This window comes from Notolabrus celidotus, chromosome 12, assembly GCF_009762535.1.
Source record: "Notolabrus celidotus isolate fNotCel1 chromosome 12, fNotCel1.pri, whole genome shotgun sequence".
Taxonomy (NCBI): Eukaryota; Metazoa; Chordata; class Actinopteri; order Labriformes; family Labridae; genus Notolabrus; species Notolabrus celidotus.
In genome coordinates this window covers 3,865,468-3,884,940 of record NC_048283.1, presented here as the reverse complement: position 1 = coordinate 3,884,940, position 19,473 = coordinate 3,865,468, and the positions used below count along the sequence as shown (strand labels likewise).

General features: G+C 40.1%; 1 protein-coding gene across 1 annotated transcript in view; it reads right to left on the bottom strand.

Moving 5' to 3' along the window:
- agmo (alkylglycerol monooxygenase) overlaps window positions 1-19,473 on the bottom strand; it is a 76,256-nt gene that overhangs the window by 49,642 nt on the left and 7,141 nt on the right. Inside the window, exons 2-3 of the mRNA XM_034697945.1 lie at window positions 17,711-17,841; window positions 15,575-15,726 (exon numbers count right to left, since the gene is read on the bottom strand). Of these exons, the coding sequence (XP_034553836.1) occupies window positions 15,575-15,726; window positions 17,711-17,841 (283 nt within the window). The remainder of the gene's footprint in view (window positions 1-15,574; window positions 15,727-17,710; window positions 17,842-19,473) is intronic.

Genomic DNA, 19,473 nt, shown 5'->3' with positions numbered 1-19,473 from the left:
TGAGACCTGAAGGTGTGTTGAGCTGAGCAGTAAGTCAGGAGCTGTCTCCTATCAGTGACTCTAAAGGGGAATCCCTCAAGCATTCAGGGAAACCTCTGCAGAACTCCAAACTTTGGTTATTTAATACAGATATTGCTGAGTCTCTACAGGTGTCAGGAGTGAGTTAAATTAGAGTGGATTTTATTTCCAGCTTTATTTGCCCTCCAAAGGCCAATGACGCTCATGAAAGAGAGGAGACAGAAGAAGACTTATTGTATCTACGGCAGTTAAGCAGAAAAATTATGACAGTCCCTCCGCTCTGAACCATGGGGGAGTCAGAGATGAACAGTCTCGCTAAGAGACATATCCTGAGGATAATCCAGCCTTTGTTTAATTCCAGCAGCCCTGCTTTTTTTCCTCCTCACTGGAATGGTGCTTGGCAGGGTCCAGGACTAAGGGCGGCTAAGATTGATGCCGGTTGTCACTGATAGGAAGTAGGAATAGCTAGGCTTCACTGCAAGCCCATGTCCTCATCTCTGGACTCGGCGGGACACTGCATAGTTTGGCAGGGCCTATTCAGAAGGGAAACCCTGTTAATGGTGAGAACCAATGCCACAGAGCCCGCATTCCCAGCAAGAGCAGAGAAGCGCTGAGGACGGCACTTCCAGCTGGACTCAAGCGAGCCCCAACTCACGCTTCCTCAGGAATAACAAGGATGAGTGAACGATAATCAGGTGACTGACACTTCAGATCATTCATGAGGCTTCTCTCACCATAAAAATGACAGTTTTATTTGTTTTTTTTTTATTCTTGAACTCAGTTTTTATAACATTAAACTCCAGATACTGAGAGGAGTATTTTGCTCAGCAGAGGCAGTATGGAAGCTCAATGCTGTAAAGGCACTTTGAAACCTTTCTAATGAGGAGGGCGGATCAACAAGACATCCAATTAGTTATAAACTTTGAAGTGTTTGTGTATAAATTCAAACAATCCTTCACCCTAGATAAGAAAAGTCATATGATGCATTTTTGCAAAGCTTATCATCTACGGTTTAGGAAGGGACAGATTTATTGGCTCAAAAATATTACCATACAATTCATGTCTTTGTGATATTTACTAGCATGACCTGTCCCTTTGTTTCACTTCACATAATGATCATGTAAGGTGATTTCTAGTTGAGACTGTGAGCAAATTTCAAGATCTGAGTTGACAACTGACCTGTTTTGCCTTTTACTTACAAGGAAACATTGGCTAATTGGATACTTACTAGAGTTACTACTAGCCAAGATTTGAGCTAACTGGTAAAACCATTGACTGAGTATTAAAGTGTTCACTGCCGATGAAGCCAAAAGATTCAGAGCTCCCTCTGCTGGCTGGAATCTACACTACAAGTCAAAATATTGGACACACCTTCTCATTCAATGTTTTTTTATTTATTTTAATTATTTTCAACATTGTAGATTAATACTGAAGACATCAAAACTATGAAATAATCTGGTTTTGCCATAATCTGGATTACAACAGTAGTCAAATAGGGCTATCCATTGTGTGCTAACCCTACCTCTGAACAACACAACTGATGGTCTCAAACACGTTAAGAAGGCAAGTCATTCTACAAATGAACTCTTGACAAGGCTCATGTTAATTAGAAACCATTCCAGGAGACCACTTCATGAAGCAGACTGAGAGAATACCAAGAGTGTGCAAAGCTGTCATGAAGGAAAAAGGGGGCTACTTTACAGAATCTAAAATATTAAACATTCTGCTTTGTTTAACACTTTTTTGTTCATTAAATAATTCCATATATGTTCTTTCATAGTTTTGATGTCTTTTGTATGAATCCACAGTGTTTCAAATCATTAAAATAAATACAAACCCTTGAATGAGAAGGTGTTTCCAAGCTTTTGGCTGGTAGTGTAGGTCATAAACAACGCCTTCTTAATGTTAACAGATGGAACAGAATTTAAATTCACGCCAAATCCATTTTTCTCAAACATGCTGTTATCATTACGGTCAGTTCTTATCACGTTGATTTATCTCCAAGTGTTCATTTTTCTAAGAAGCTTAGTTTTGACTGCTTATCTTATTTTAAAAAGAGGGGATGCAACATTACTGACTTCCACAACCAGGACTGTTATGTAAGGGTTGCTGGGAGAAGTAATATGTTTTCTCATTGATGAAATAGCTTTACAATTTTCATATAATTCATATTCAGTTGACTGGTGATGTCCTGCAAAGCTGCTTCTATTACATCCAAACTTCTAAAAATTGTTGCTGCTGATTTTAATGGATGAAGCAAGCTAGTTTTCTGTTTGTTAGACTAAGATTTCAATGTTTGCTACGCTAGACACAACACCACACCTTTCTGAAACACTGTAGAAGAGAAATGAAGGTGTTAGTTCAGTCACTTAATGAAAGGATGGATGGATATCTAAAAATCTGAACAAGTGAGGGATGATTTGGGTAAACTATCGTGTTAAGAAGCTGGATTATCTTGCAGTAGGTGGGACCATAATACCTGCATTGCTGCACACTGTGCGACTAAAATATCCTCTGTTTGTCCATTATTCACCACCTGAACACACCCTGCTGTGAGAAGAAGTCCAGCTGAAACAAGGTGATGTAATCTTTCAACTTCAGGGTACAGTTGAATTATACCCTGACACGTAATCAGGGCCTATAAGTCATAATCAGTCATGTAATGTGACTGAGTTAGGCTTTAACAGTCTGTTTACGTCCACCTCAAGCCTGTCAGGAGAGTGCTTACATAACCAGAGTCATATAAACCTAAGAAGCAAAGTCCTACTGAGCGCCATAAATGTGCTCAAGTAAGAGCCAGCTGTAAGGGCCAATAATTATCAAAGTGCTTGATAATTCTGCTATTAAAAGAAAGTATGACTCGTGAAAAAGGAGATCTTAATCGACTCTTATAAACAACGCACACTGTATGAAACTGTTCCATCAATCAGCTGCCGGATCATCACCCTCAGCGACAAACTCCTGGCACGAACAGACGTGAGGAGGCCTCTGAGTGGTGGGCTCACCTGTCAATCACAGCGGTGAACAGCCCTCCAGTGTTTGGATTGGAGGGCTCTTGGATGGGATGCCAACCCAAACAGCGAGCAGTGGACTCAGAGGGACGGTGGGCCGACTCCCCTCTGCAGCTGCCATACTTCATGCTGTCCACACGGCTCAGTCACACACACTAAACTAAACACACTCACCCCGGTCAGGCCCACTTTCAGCTCCCACAAACACGAGGAAAACTCAGTATGGACAGCAGAGAGTGATGGAAAGGAGCTTTTTCTTTCATATTTAATTAGACTGACTTTCTATTTCAATTTATCATATTCCCTATTCTACTGAAATAAAAACATGTATAGCCATAAAATGTTTCATTCTTTAAATTTTAATAATCTATCATTCCTTTTTTTCTCTCTGAATACAAAGTGATTGAATACAAGTAATCAGGGTAGACTTGATGTTTGAAGAACTCAGCGTCGTTTACAGAAGCTGTTTGAATGCTTGAATTAAAAGAGATCAAACAATATAAATAAGTTGATAGTATTTAAGACTTTTTTTATTTGTTTAAGCTAAGATTTTCATAATTAGGTAAAAAGGGTTGATGAAAGACAGTTTACGTTCCTGTGAGTAACTTTAAGTGTGTCAGCTTTGGCGCCCCCTGTGGACAAAGTGGTACGAACTAGGGATGGGCATTCCAAGCCAAAATACTATTTGATACTCATCGGCATCTATTCAACGATTATTTGAATAATCCCATCAACACAGGAAATTGAAATCACCAAAATAAAATAAATTTCTAAGATAATAAAACACTAAAATATTAAACCATTAAAAGAAAATAATATGTTATACTTAAAAGATAAAATAAATAAGTACATAAATAAATAAAAAGAATAAAAGTGAATACAATTTGAACTAGATAATAAATAAATGAAGAAATAAATGAAACTGTTATAAGAATGAATGAAACTCAGTTAAAAGTCTGTCTTGATCTTTATGCTTCTGTGACGCAGCGTGGTGTGTGTGTTTACATTTTACAGTCATCATCAGTCTCTGGAAATACGTGTGTAGTAGTGTGAGATTCAGAAATGGAAAAAATGTTTTCTTCTTCTTTTGCTATTTAATGCAGTTAGCATTCTTCTGCTTCATAGCCACCGTCTGGCGGGAATACCATATTACAACCACACACTGGTCAAAAGGATGAAAAATTTTACTTTTAAAATGAGAAAATATTCCAAGTAACTCTTCGATTTTTACAAAGTGAACGAATATTCGAAAATCATTGCCCACCCCTAGTACGAACGCAAAAGTCATGCTTTGGGAAAGTAAATCTCATCCTGGTTTCCTATTAATATCAAACAATATATCTCACTGCTAGTCTTTGCTGTTGAAGATATCAAACAGGGTGTTTCGCAATCTCTTCACCTGATACCCGGTGACAGCAGTTAAAGGTTTAAATATAACTTTATAGAAATAGTCCATCTTGCTGCATAAAGTTTGTTTTTTTAGCTCAATTTGAAATGTTAGTATTAAGTTCAGTTAGTTTTACAACAGGTTGCTGAGTCAGTGAGTGCTTTAGAAAAAATACTTTTATTGTAGAGCCTTTCCTGATTTTATCTTAATTTTATTTTATTTCATTTCATTTCATTTTATTTTATTTTAACCGTCTTAAGAAATATATTTTAAAATAATTGTATTCCTTTTGAGTTCTTTGAGGGGAATGTTACGTCTTTTAAAATAGGTTTTATTTCTTTATCTTGACTTATGTGTTTTTATGACCTGCCTGTTTTATTTTATGTGAAGCACTTTGTAACTATGTTTCTGAAAAGTGCTCTACAAATAGAATTTGTATTATTATTATTACAAAAACTCCTTATGTGAGCTTTACACTTTATTAACTTTGACGTGTTTTTACAGAAAAAAGTAACAAACACTTTAAGTTACACAAACGTGAGGCACCCCAACGAACGATCATCCATCTTCACACCTTATCCGTCCAATCAATGAGGGTGTTTGTCGTCTGCAGTGTCAGCAGTGGAATTCTCCTCGTCCATCAACACTCTGACAGAAGGATGTTGCTCCATACAGTGAGAGGAGCACATGAGGGCAGCAGACAGCCGGACTTTGGCCTCTGCTGAGCCCAGCGACCCTCCTCTTCTCTACAGTCTGTACACTCTGTACATCCAGGCCATGTAGACATGAACCCTCTGTGATGTCTAGCTCTCTTTCTCTCTAAGTAGACATTCCCTCTCTCATTCATCGCACACTCAGCAGACAGAGTGAAAGCACACTGACCTATAGATCACTGTTGATGTTATCTCTGCATCCCATGAGGCCTTTCTCTCGCTCTCTTTTGCTGCCATGAGCGAGACCCCCCTCACATCCTGACCAAACCACACCCACACAACCAGCAAACCAAGAGGGGACCCGGATTCTTTAGTCGGCCCTGCAACCTGCACCGGGCCAGGAACTCGCCGTCACGGTGAAGATTTATGGAGCCTGGGGGGCAGGTTAATCCCCCCCCACAACACCACCCCCAACCCCCAACCCCTTCACCTTGCCACACAGCCAGGAGGAGCTCCTCTTTAAACAATAACATCCGCATCAGCTTGGTGTCCTCAGGGACGGAGGACAAGAGAGGAGGTGGAGAAGTGCTGAGCACATCTGTTTGTCTAAACAACTGCTGCTGTCTGCAGAGCTGAAGGGACAGGAGGCGTGTGGACACAGCAGCAGATATGAAGAGGATGTAGTGAGGTGCACGCAAACACGATGCAAAGAGGAGGCTGGGAGGCAAGATGGAGGAAAACTGGAGATGTGATGATGCACTAAACTCGACATATGTTGCACAAAGCATGATGCACAATGCTGGGTGCACAACATGATGTTTTCATAATAATCAAAAGTGCAAATGACCCAATTTATACAGAGCTGTAGAGAAGACACTGCCCCATATAACTCTTCTTTGTGATGCTTTTATTTGACTGTTAACTGCCTTATGCACAGTTTTATTTCTTTCCTGTTTTGTTTACATGCATGCTTTTGTTTTGAAAGGATGCCAAAGGTACTTCCACTAGACTACAATGCCATGGAAGTGAATGAAAACAGCTAAAAGAAGGATCAACAGAAGGAAAAAGTGCAAAGAGGTATGAGCTTGTGTGTTAACTAGGGATGTTAATTTAAAGTATTTTCCCCTAAATAAATTTTTTCTTCAAGACACAATGTATATAACTGACAGTATTAATTATCTACGGATCGTGTTGAGGTGTTCAAAATGTTAAACAAGCTGAATATCATGTGGAGCAGGCTCATAATCTCTCAGACTTCAACAAGGGAACTGAACAGAAACATATTCTAGACTCACAGTGTCCAGTTTTCTGTCTACTCGTTCTTATTGAGAAAAATAAGCATGTGAACGCGGTCATTTGTCAGCTGGGAGCGCAACTGAGTCATAATCAGTCCGGCGGCAGAGAAAAAAAGCGCTCGTGGAGACCCGTCACTCAGCCGCAGCCTCCAGCTGAGCGTCTCCACTTTTAGCAACACCTTCAGTCAGCTGATTCACATCAAAACATGCTTTAAACTTAAAACACCTCCCTGATAGCTGAACCAAATATGAGACCACATGATGTTTGTTCCACGTGATAGAAAATCAAAACTAAAAAATGTGTTTGAGTAAGTTCCTAACAATCAATTAATCCATACTTGATTAATTGTTGACATCCCTAGTGTTAAGGTAGAGCTTTCTGTTATGTGTCTCTTTCTCTGTGTTACCTGCAGAGCAGGTGTGGAGACAAGACTCACTACACAAGCACATAGAGTAGAGAGAGATTGTCCACTTGGTTATTAAAAGTGGATGAGAATCTTATCCAAGTTAAAACCCAAAGATACTAAAATGGTCTGCTAATATACTTTTGGCAGACTGCCTCTGCATCATCTAAAACACTGGCAGTTCATCCTCAACTGCAAAATCTCCACTTGCTGCTGCCACATCTGAATGCCTCTATTCAGCCACAGACGTAACAGGCAATGTGACGTTAAACAAGAGAAGTTAAACTTCAAGATAACTCCTGCTACAGTTTGAACACTGCAAAAACTCAAATCTTATCAGGTATATTTGTCATATTTGAAGTTACAACAACTCTACATAAACTTTACTCACTACATAACTGCTCTGCTTACAGATTTACAAACTGCTTCTCATGATAATCAAATCTTAGCCGTGCCGTCTCTCCACAAAATAAAGAATGAGTAATCTGGATTAACTGATCCTGGGTTGGAAAAGAGAGGATCCCTAGATCCAGATTGAATCTTCTGAACGGGAAGGCTCTGGAGTGAAAATGTGAGCATCATCAAAGAGACATGGACAGGTATCATCTTCAAACGTTGTGTTTACAAACCCGGACAGATAAACGCTCCTCTTTCTGCTCTTCAGGATTCGTCTGATGCGTCTGAGCTAAAAGTGTCCCCCAGCACGGTCAGTGTGGTGAGACAAAAGCAGCTTGACTCCATTACCTCACATATAATCAGCGTTCGGACAGCTGACTGACTGATTAATGGCCTCCGCCTGGATATAGATGCAGCCTGAGAGCAGAGCTGCTATTAGTGGTGTTAGCGATATGAGGTTAGAATAAACAGAATCAACAAGCCTGTCAACAACAAGGCCGCATCATGAACCGGGCCATCCTATGGATCGCCCAAACCGTCTGCTGCAGACGGGCTCAGATCAGAGAGGGTTTAAACAAATATAGTCGTCTGACTGAGGAGGAGCAGACGACACGTCGAGTACATGGAATCTGTTTTGGATTCTTGTCAGGCTCCGGGTTACTGAACCTGAAGGTTTACATGAGGTGAGTTCCATGGATGTTAATACGTAAGCAAGGGGTGGGCTGAACCACCAGAGCTTGTTATTTAACGTCATCAACTGAAACTGCTGGCAAGATCAATGAAGTCCTTTTCTTTAATATGTTCTTGATGTTTACCTCGAGAGTATGTACAAAAAAAGTCCTCTGTTTTTAGGACTCTAAACTTGCTACCTCTGGGCATTGAAAAAGGAAGATTAAAGACCAAATTTTCAAATCTTGTTTTAGTTTTGGAGTTATCTTACATCCTGAGTAAGATTTTTCCCTGGTGTTTATTTTGTCTTCTTGAATTATTCACTTCTATTCATTGATTTCTAACATGTTATTGTTTATACTGTTATATTTGAGCTCTGCAGTGTTTCATCTGTTGCTCCTCTGTGAAGCATTTTGAAATGCAGGTTTGCGTGGAAGTTGAAATATAAATGAAGTTGAGTTAAGGTAAAACGTTACGCAGCCTTTCAATCTTTAAGCCACTGAAAAGTTGCACATTTACTTCTTTAAAAACATCGAAAGACACAAGAAGAAAAAAGTAAATACAAACATGTAGTCTTTAACTTTTAACAGGTTCATATTTATTAATTTGTAACTGAACTGCAGCGGCAACAGCTACTTCTACTCGACTCATCACTATCATCCTTCCCTCTGTCTCTTATTCTCCTCTATCCCTCTTTCCAGACCCAACTTGGTCTCAGCAGATGTCTGTCTAACATGAGTCTGGTTCTGCTCGAGGTTTCTGCCTGTTAAAGGAAGTTTTCCCATGCCACTGTAACTAGCTAAATACTGCAAGGTGCAATGCTCATGGTGGATTAAGGTGGGGTCAGACTGAGTCTCATCCTGTCTTGGTGTTGGGTCTCTGTACTTAATTTGATATATACTATGGTCTAGACATGCTCTGTTTGTAAAAGTGTGTTGAGATAACATTTGTTGTGATTTGGCGCAATACAAATAAAGATTGATTGATTGATAACTGTGGTTGAGTTTTAATATTTCTAAAATTTGATCTAAAATTCATAATTTAAGCTTATTTTCTATTAGTTCTAATGTGAGGTAATTTGAGCTGCAGATTTGTGTCAAAGACGTGACACTAATAAAGTTAAGTTGAGCAGAAAGAAGAGGGTAACCATGAAAACTTACAGCTGTACATGTGAGATAAATTCATAAGAAAATGTGGAAATAAAAACAAAGTAAGTATCAAACTTTGAGTGTTTAAATTTTCAGAGATTTCATCATTTTATTGTTTTTTTGGAATTTTTTGGTTTCGCAGTTTTCTCTCTTCAGCCATGTTGTCACGTTTTTCATGTTTTATGAGTCGCTGCTGTGGACGGGCCAGACTCCAGCGGCAACAACAACTACTATCCGTCTCCCCACTATCTCTCTCTCTCTGCATCTCCCTCTATCCCTCTCTCCAACACAGTCTCAGCAGATGTGTGTCTAACATGAGTCTGGTCCTGCTGGAGGTTTCTGCCTGTTGAAGGAAGTTTGTCCTTGCCACTGTAACTTGCTAAATGCTGCAAAGTGCTCTGCTCATGGTGGATTAAGATGAGATCAGACTGAGTCCTGTCTGTAAGAGGGGACTGGATCTGATCCTGTCTTGATGTTGGGTCTTTGTTATTAATAGAACATAGAGTACGGTTTAGCCTGCTGTTTGGAAAGAGTCTTCAGACAACATTTGTTTGTGATTTGGCGCTATACAAATAAAGATTGATTGAATGTTCCAGACTTGTATCTGCTGTGTTCACACACCTGCTCACCCTGACTCCACGTGGACATTCACTAGAGGGCGACAGGAAAAACAAGATTAAACTCGAGGTAAAAGATCTGACTGTTTACGATCACTTATGCAGCCCAACTGGATGATGTTTGGAAATCTTCACGAGGAGTGTGTGCGTGCGTGTGTGTGTGACAGAGGCTTTATTTTCTGTCTGTCTGGTCCTATGTAAAGCACTTTGAGCTGCAAGTTTGCGTGCCAGTCCCTAAACAAATGAGCTGAGATGGGGAGTTACACATTCAGCAATCTGTCATCCATTAATAAGATACGTCTGACTTTCTGTAAAAGCAAGATAGATGATAAAAAATGCCACCAGCAGAAGAATGTCAGACAGCAGAACGGGCTGAAGTTTCATTTCATGGATTCTAGGAAATGCACCAATGATAAGAGTTCAAGTAAACAGCTGCATCAAGAGTTTAGATACATGACAAAGGTCATTCAAATATTTGAAATTCCAGATTAACCCCAGCTGCAGCCACATCTGGTAACTGCTCATGTACATTCAGACCTGATGCCAAGCAAAGGTCACTCAAACCTCATCCCGTCAAGACTTTTATTTGCTAACATTTCCTGAGTTTCATCCCTCAGACCTTCAGACAGGGCGGACCTCTCTGCCCTTTCAATCTGCGTCTGGAGAGAGCGAAGCCAAGCAGTCACATGACCTCAGTAAAGATGGCATCAGCCAGCGCACAGACGGCCCCTTCAAAAAGACTTTCCATGTAATTATCTTTTTACTCTCCTTTCATGTGGGAGTCATAAGAGGGAAAATATGAACATAAGGGCCATAAAAATGGTCAAACTGAAAGTGATATTCTACACTGAGGCTAATAAGGGCTCGTATATCCCTGCAGAGGATGTCACTTATGCCTCTTTTTGCAGATTTCTGTTGCAATCTTTCTCTTATTATGCAATATTAGGATTTATTGCTCATATGTCTTGACACAATAGGATTACAGATGCTGTATTCCTGCTGTTTGGAGGCTGGATTGTAAAACTGTTCCAAGATATGAGTGCAATAAAAAAGAGACAGACACTCCTAAAGAGGGGTTACATGATGATTTGACACTCATTAAACAGCAGAAAAATACTTTCTTCCCACATCCTACATCTGTGTCATTCCTCAGAGCTTCATTACAGGCAGCTTTCATCCCACACGCTGGAATATTTTGGTTGAACCTCGCTGTGGAAAGAGCCGGAGGTCAGAATCTGGTTGACCGAGACGACCTCGGCTGACCGGAGTGAGGGGTGAGGACCGTGCCGGCCCTGCGCTGCGGTCGGGGAAAGCCGCCTCACGTTGGTAACAAACGGGAAAGCTTATATCCTGCGGGCACACAGCACCAGACAATTATCCACAATGTTCCATAATAACAACCCCAACAGGCTGGAAGAGGAGGAAATAAAGTAAGTGGAAAAGTTTTTGAGACACAGAGATGATTGTGCTGCCCCAAAATAAAAGAATTCAGAGCCGATGAATCAAGAGGGTACGTGATACTGAAGACGTCATGTTTCTGCATCGGCGGACGAGGAACACACACACTTCATAAAAATCTCAATGAGTGTTACTCAGCAGACACATCAACACTGAATCTCTGAGAGAACAGTCACAAAAAGGGTTAATCAACCCTGGAAATGTTAATAAACGCTGCTCTAACAAGATTCAGTCATATTTTTCATCTCACTGTTTTGACTTAAACACTTAAAGGTCATTTTAAATCACAGATTAAAGGAATTGAAGCCATGCCAGTTTGTTTCCACAGCAAACGCCACAGTGTTTGCAAAGGGAGGTATCGATCTGTTTTCATAGTGCCATTAAACAAACTACGCACAAAAACCCTCGTCCAAATATACACCAAGAATAAACACAAATTAAAAACGAAACCGAAGATTCCATTAACACTATGTTTCATCACTTTGCGCAAACACAAATAAATGAAATACACTACCAATCAAAAGTTTGGACACACCTCCTCCTTCAATGGCTTTTAACACTGAAGACATCAAAACTATGAAATAATCTGGTTTTGCCATAATCTGGATTACAACAGTAGTCAAATAGGGCTATCCATTGTGTACTAACCCTACCTCTGAACAACACAACTGATGGTCTCAAACACATTAAGAAGGCAAGTCATTCTACAAATGAACTCTTGACAAGGCTCATGTTAATTAGAAACCATTCCAGGAGACCACTTCATGAAGCAGACTGAGTGAATACCAAGAGTGTGCAAAGCTGTCATGAAGGAAAAAGGGGGCTACTTTACAGAATCTAAAATATAAAACATATTCTGCTTTGTTTAACACTTTTTTGTCCATTAAATAACTCCATATATGTTCTTTCATAGTTTTGATGTCTTCAGTATTAATCTACAGTTTTTCAAATAATTAAAATAAATACAAACCCTTGAATGAGAAGGTGTGTCCAAACTTTTGACTGATAGTGTGTGTAGTGCTGTGGGCTTTTGTGAATGAAGACTGGCATTTTTAATGTCTAGACCCCAAATATAAGATGATGCCACTTGTTCAGTTCAAGTAAGGACTAAAAAGGACATTAGGGTCAACAGAGCTCATGCTTGCAGTTGATTTATTTGGGTTCATGCAAATAATATACAACAAGGAGTGTAGTCTAGAACTGCTCCTTAAATGGAGTGCCTTTAGTATCATGTAAATCAGTATCATGGAGCTTACTGCCTGTCCTGCTTGCCTGAAGGTATAAACAACAACAACAACATTAAAAACTTGAACAATAAAGTTGCATATTTAAAAAAAGAATAATAGAAGAATAATAAAGTTAATTAATCCTGGTTAAAAGGACCTAATAATTCAGTCTTGGTGTCTTTAATTCTGATTCAATCGAAATTAATTGATGAAATAACAGATTTTTTTTCCAGTTCTTGTAAATTTCATGTGAAGTTCACGTTCACTTTTCAGACTTTGGATTGAATCATTTTGGTATCAGGGGTTCGTATTGATCCAGCATGTCAACGCACCACTATCACTGCCATGCCTTCACTGTCCTTGGTATGAGAGTCTGAGTGTGTCTGCAGTATGAGACTCTTTGTCAACAAACACTACTTACACATGTGCAGGACAAACAGCTTCCACCACAGGGTTGGCTGAAGTCGTCATAATAAGGAAGTTTCCCAGGTTAAATAAAGTTGAAGATGCTGAGTTTTGTTGGATCACTGTTTGACAAAAGTCTCTGCTGTTCTAAAACTTCACCCGCTGATTAAAAAACTAAAGGTAATCTGATGCAGCAAAATGCCCCAAAATCCAATTAGATGGCCTCTCTGCAGGGAGGACTTTTTGAGTCATCACTTCCTCGAGGCAAAAACACAAACCCAGCACTCCTCCATGACAGCAGGAATATATAGCAGGCCTTTAGTGCCTGATCGAAACAGAGGGGTGCAAAAGAGTAAAAACAACCTGCAGCTAGCATTCAGTAAAACGTCCTCGGTCACCTCAGTGTCATGTAGGCCAGTTGTTTTCAAGCCAAGGCAGAAAACAAACACAGTTTGTGTTTAGTCAGGTTCTAACACCAACACAGCCTCAGTGGACTTTCATCTAAAACTACGCTGACCAGACGGCGGGCAGTTTGATGAGCCAATGACACAAATAAACATCAGCGTGGGCCACAAATAAATGCCTCTTTCCGGTGTGCTGTGTGGCAGGCGAGCAGCTGGCACGTGCATCAGCGAGCCAACACACATGGCAAAATATTGACCGACATCTGCAGAAATACTGTGTCCGCTACACATTTTATATTCCTGGTTTTACAGTGATGCTTTAGGATGTTGTTGCTGCCTTAGAGCCATGACTACATACATCTCGCTGCCGCTGCAAGACCACAGCCCTCTGGAGACCACGACCTCTCTCACATGTGCACAGCTCTGAAGCAGCTGCATGTAACTCAAAAATAATTGCTTCCGTCAAAAAAGTCCAGGGAAGCATGATGTGTGTATCTACAGGGCTCGTCTCTGGAGGGTAAGGCAACTAAATCAAGGTTTTACAACCATTAATCAGAATATCACTTTGTAGTTTTCTGCTCATGCTATCTGAGGGAGACTTTGAGGAAGAGGAGGGCACAGGTCGTCTGTTTGGTGCTGGTAGCTAGAGGGATTATTTGGCAAAGTAATCCAACAGTCAAAGAACTAATCACTGAAAAGACAAACAGCATATGATGCTCGAAAATTTTGAAGTTTTCTGCATTTGCGATGACATCAAAATACAAAAACCACATTATCATCTATTTTTGTTCGTGTTGTTGTGAATACTTTAAATAACATGCTTAGATCTGGGGCGCTGGTGGCCTAGCGGTCTAAGCGCCCCACATACAAGGGACATAGTCCTTGTTGCAGAGGTCACCGGCTTGACTCCTGTCCGCGACCATGTGCTGTATGTCCTCCCCCTCTCTCTACTCCCCGTGTTTCCAGTCTATCTTCAGCTGTCCTATCCATAAAGGCAAAAATGCCTAAAAAATATAAAAAAAATAAAAATCATGCCTAGATCTAAAAAAAACTTAAGGGTGATAGTCCAAACTCAAGGTAACCCCATGGAGCTTGAAGCATTAGATAGAGTATAAGTTGAGTATATTGCCCAGCTCTGCTACTTGATTCTTATTGGTCTAAACCAGAGAACAATGATGATTAATTATCAATCGAGCTGCAGAAAAGAGTCCAGCACATTTCCCCTCTGCCTGTTGACACTGTGGTAAAACATTAGTGTCTGTCTCAGGCTGGTCTTGACAGTGGGTAAATAATGAGTTATTAGCAGGCTCAGATGTGAGAGCAGCCTGAGGACCTACTCTCTAAAGTTATTAAACCTTTACTTTGAGCTGGGGTCTTGCTCACCCAAGCGGCAACCTCTGGTCTCAAAATATGAAGCCCATGTGGAAGTGTTATAAATTGCAATTCATTGAGCATCCACCTGAGGCTGGCTGCAGAAACACCAGAAACCACATACACACCAATTCAAAAAAGACGATCTTTGCAGCAGAAATAAACATGTTTACAGCCTGCTTAGAAAAGCAGCTTGGGTCTCCATAGCTAATTTTCTCCATTGACACACACTGTGTGTGGGTGGAATTTATTCTACTGACTTGATTGACAGGCGGGAACACATAGCTGTTGGCTAGGAGGCTCAAACCCCGCCTCTTTACCTCACACTAGGTTTGGTTGAGTTCAGCTTTTCCAATATGGCTCCCGTCGACGATTGACTTCAAAACAGCGCTCAGGAACAGATGGGTGACGTCACGGATACTACGTCCATTATTTATACAGTCTATGTGCTCACCATGTCAGGGTTCCAATTTGCTCAACCACCCACTCACTACACGTTATCCCTTACATGATTTATGCAGAGCTGGGAAATAAATCAGTTTATTTATTTTAGTTTCAGGTCAGGATTATTTTTAAAAAGACACTTTTTTTATTTGACCAGTAATAAAATTAAGGAAGCACCATTTCTCTCTTGAGCTTCTGTTATTCATAGTAATGCAAGAGTTGCTTAAAAAAAGAAAGAAGTTCGTTCCCCAAAAAGTCACCTCAGTCGTCTCGTAGTGGTTTACTTTTGCAGAAACAGACCTTGAGAAAAACCACTGTCCTCTGTAAAGTTTGTCTAAAGTCTGTGGCAACTAAAAACAGCAGCGCAACTAATTTGTTCCACCATCTCGATCACAGGCTGGCAGCCTAGTGGACCAAGGAAGTGTGGTACTATGAGCTGCACAAGAAAAACAACAACCTGTAAACACCTGCTTTAACTGTGGTGATGTTGGCAACATAAAATGGATCAAATCCATGAATAGCAAGCAAGATTAGCAGCACTAAATACCCTGGGACAAATCTATCACTAAAATTAATACAAAGATTAAGAAGTTCAGGTAAGCTACATTTATTTGTTGTGATTCTTATTCCTTCTTTGCAGGTGGTGTTTGTCATATGCTGGTACCTACCGTGGGCGAGACGGTGGACCCAGTAGTAGCAGAAGTCAACGCCCAGGAAGGTGAACCACCAGGTCCAGGCAGAGTCCCAGGGCAGCTCCAGTAGGCGGTATTTCTCCCACACGTACATGTATGACGACAGCTCACATCCTCTGATCAGCAGCCTGAGGAGAGGGACAGAGATCTGTGTCAGCACACAGTGTCACCATGCAGATCACACTTGTTTCTGTTTACTGGATGATTCGTTTTTTTAACCTTACACTGCACAAGGAGGGACGAAAAAAACAACAAACAACAATAGCAGTGGGTTATATAATTATAAAATACGATAGGATGCAACAGGAGATGATACGGTACAAGACAAGACAATACAATGTTAAAGGATACAGAACGGTTTGATACAGTCCAGGACAATTCGGCACAAAAGAGTACAACACAGTTTGATGCGATATGTAACGACAAGATACAATACAATATGATACAGTTTTACAGTGCAAGACAAAACCCTATCAAACAATACCATACTGAACCATAAAATACAGAACGATACCATACAAACAATACAATAAGAAATCATAGTATACCGTACCATACAATACAATTATAAACAACACGTTATGAGGTGATCTGTTATGTTATGATACTATATGATATGGTACAATACAACAAAATAATATATGTTCCAATCCGATACGATAAAGTAACAATAAGAAATCTCACGTTACGTAACATTACATTGTGTGACGTTACATTTGTTACGTGATTTGACTTTACGTGATTTGACTCTACGTGATTTGACTTTACGTGACTTGACTTTACGTGACTTGACTTTACGTGACTTTACGTGACTTGACGTGACTTGAATTTACATGACTTGACTCTACGTGACGTGACTTAACGTGATGTTACTTTACGTGACTTGACTTTACGTGACTTGACTTTACGTGACTTGACCTTACGTGATTTGACTTTACGTGACTTGACTTTACGTGACTTGACTTAACGTAATTTGACTTTACGTGACTTTACGTGACTTGACTTTACGTGACTTTACGTGACTTTACGTGACTTGACGTGACTTGACTTTACATGACTTGACTTTACGTGACTTGACTTTACGTGACTTGACTTTACGTGACTTGACTTTACGTGACTTGACTTTACGTGATTTGACTTTACGTGACTTGACTTGACGTGACTTGACGTGACTTGACGTGACTTGACGTGACTTGACTTTACATGACTTGACTCTACGTGACGTGACTTTACGTGATGTTACTTTACGTGACTTGACTTTACCTGACTTGACTTTACCTGACTTTACGTGACTTGACTTTACGTGACTTGACTTAACGTGACTTTACGTGACTTGACTTTGCGTGACTTTACGTGACTTGACTCTACGTGACTTTACGTGATGTTACTTTACGTGACTTGACTTTACATGACGTTACTTTACGTGATGTGACTTTACGTGACTTTACGTGACGTTACTTTACGTGACGTTACTTTACGTGACGTTACTTTACGTGACGTTACTTTACGTGACGTTACTTTACGTCACGCTACTTTACGTCACGCTACTTACTTTATGTCACGTTACTTTACGTCACGTTTCTTTAAGTCACGTTACTTTAAGTCACGTTACTTGGAGTCACAGTATGGAATAATATGACATGATACGTGCAGATGCAATACTATGTGGTATCATATGATAGGTTACTCTACTTTACTCCTTGGGGACATTTGTATTGAACCCAGGTGCAGCACACACCTAACTACCTTGCTTAACTGTTCCATCAGTCTCCAGTGGGGATAAAACCCTGCAATCAAAAAAGTGAATGAAGGGTGTGATAGACAAAGATTGCTCTACTGTTCAACAGTGCTTTTTAGCTCTCTTCATTATGTTCTACTTCTCTTTTGCACAAAAACATGAAGACAAAATCCCAACTATGTAAACCTACTAAAAACCTGATTCTGATTCTTCTACTCTCTGTACCTTATTAAAGCTATGGTCATCTTTATATAAAAAAATGTTAAGTTACAAGTGTCTGATGCAAGAGTCAGACTTTTTATAGAATAGGAAAGGCAGCTGAACTTGTCAGATGTGTTATGTGTGACCTGAAGATGAGCCGCCTAATCACTCACATTGGGAGTCTGGAGATCATTCCAGCAGCTACGGAGGTGAGTCCATCACCGAGCGTAATCGCTGGAGTTCCTGTCATCAGAAAGCCCACAACCAGCTCCAGCACCATCAGGCCTATGAAGAAAGGAGTAGCCTGCACACACACACACACACACACACACACACACACACACACACACACACACACACACACACACACACACACACACATAGAATAACTTAGTAATCATGATTCAGCAGTGCTACATGCTGTGAAAACACAACAGTTTAATGTCTGCTGTTGCCTCTAGCAGTTGTGTCAGGCTTGAATATTTGTTTTGGCAGACAAACTAAAAGCTGGAGGACTTTCATGTCTTGTGATCCGTGATGTTTGTTTCACTCTGTGAGGCAGGAGCAGCGGGTTTAAAGCCACAGTGTATTGGCAGATCAGAGATCACAAACATTTGTTTGAGGAGAGCTGAATGGAGGCAGAAAAAATCCCACTGGTTGAATAAAACATTTCAGAACCACGAGAAGGAGGATTCTACGTCAGAGAATCAAACTACAATGTCTTGATTTCACTGAAGTTTAACAGTGTAAATAATAATCATGTTAGCCAGAAATAAACACAACATTGTCATTTATTTCCCTCTTCTAGATTTAACTCAGAAGTCCTTATCCATGTTAAATTTAGTCACATCTCTTCACACTATTGCAGTTTCACCCAATGACATAGCGGCTAATGAAAACAGCTCATTGACTTCCTGTCCCTCTCAAGTAATATCCAGACATTTCTGATTCTCTTAAAGACAGGATACCAAATTAGACTTGCTTTTACTCTTAATTAAATTAGAAATGTTTCTGGGTTTTAACAATTTTTGGAAACACAAAGAGTAAAGAAACAAAAGAACTCAAAACATGTTTCATCAGCCATCATCTAGCTTTAAAAGGTCTCATTAGAAACCAATTTATTATTATTATTATTATTATTATTATTATTATTTATCTATTTATTTAATTAATTAAAAAAACAACAACACTTTCTTCTTCTCCATAATTCAACCTTATAAGCCCCATCATCAGAGAGTAACTGAGAATGTCCACCTGCACCCCAGAATCCATAAAGAAATTGGTCCCAGGTCATTCAAAGTCAAAGCCCCGTCCGATTGGAATAATCTACCCCCTTCTCTTAAATCCATCACCTCCATCCACTGCTTTAAATCAAATTTGTTTTATCATTTAAAAAGAAGCTGTTCCTGTTTCTGACGTGTGTTAATGTGCTTTTTTGATGCCTTTCTCTTTGTTGATGCTATCTATTGTGAGGAGAGCTGGTTCATGAAGTACACCTGCTGCAGGTAGAGACCAAGCGAACGCTGTGCCCCTCAATCTATGAATAATAACGTTGTCATGGTCACTTGTCCTGCCTGCTGTCCTCTCTTTTGGCCCGTTCTCTGTGCGTGTTTTGAAAAGTGCCGATCAAGTGAGAACTTACATTTATGTTCCAAGGAAGTCAAATTGATGCCAAACCCGATGACGTTCAGGGGCTGAGATTAAGGTATTTGGTCAAATTTGCGGGAAAGTTGCGGTGATTGTAAAAAATTGCAGGGCCGCGAAAAAATCGCGCTGATTGGTTGAATTTGCGTTGATAGTTGCGATCGCGAAATCGCAACTTCCTGGAGGGACTGATTAATTTGCTTTGTGTTTTTGTTGGGACGCCCTTGAAAACGAGATGCTGCATCTCAAAGGGCTATCCTAAAATAAATAAATAAATCACAAATTACAAATC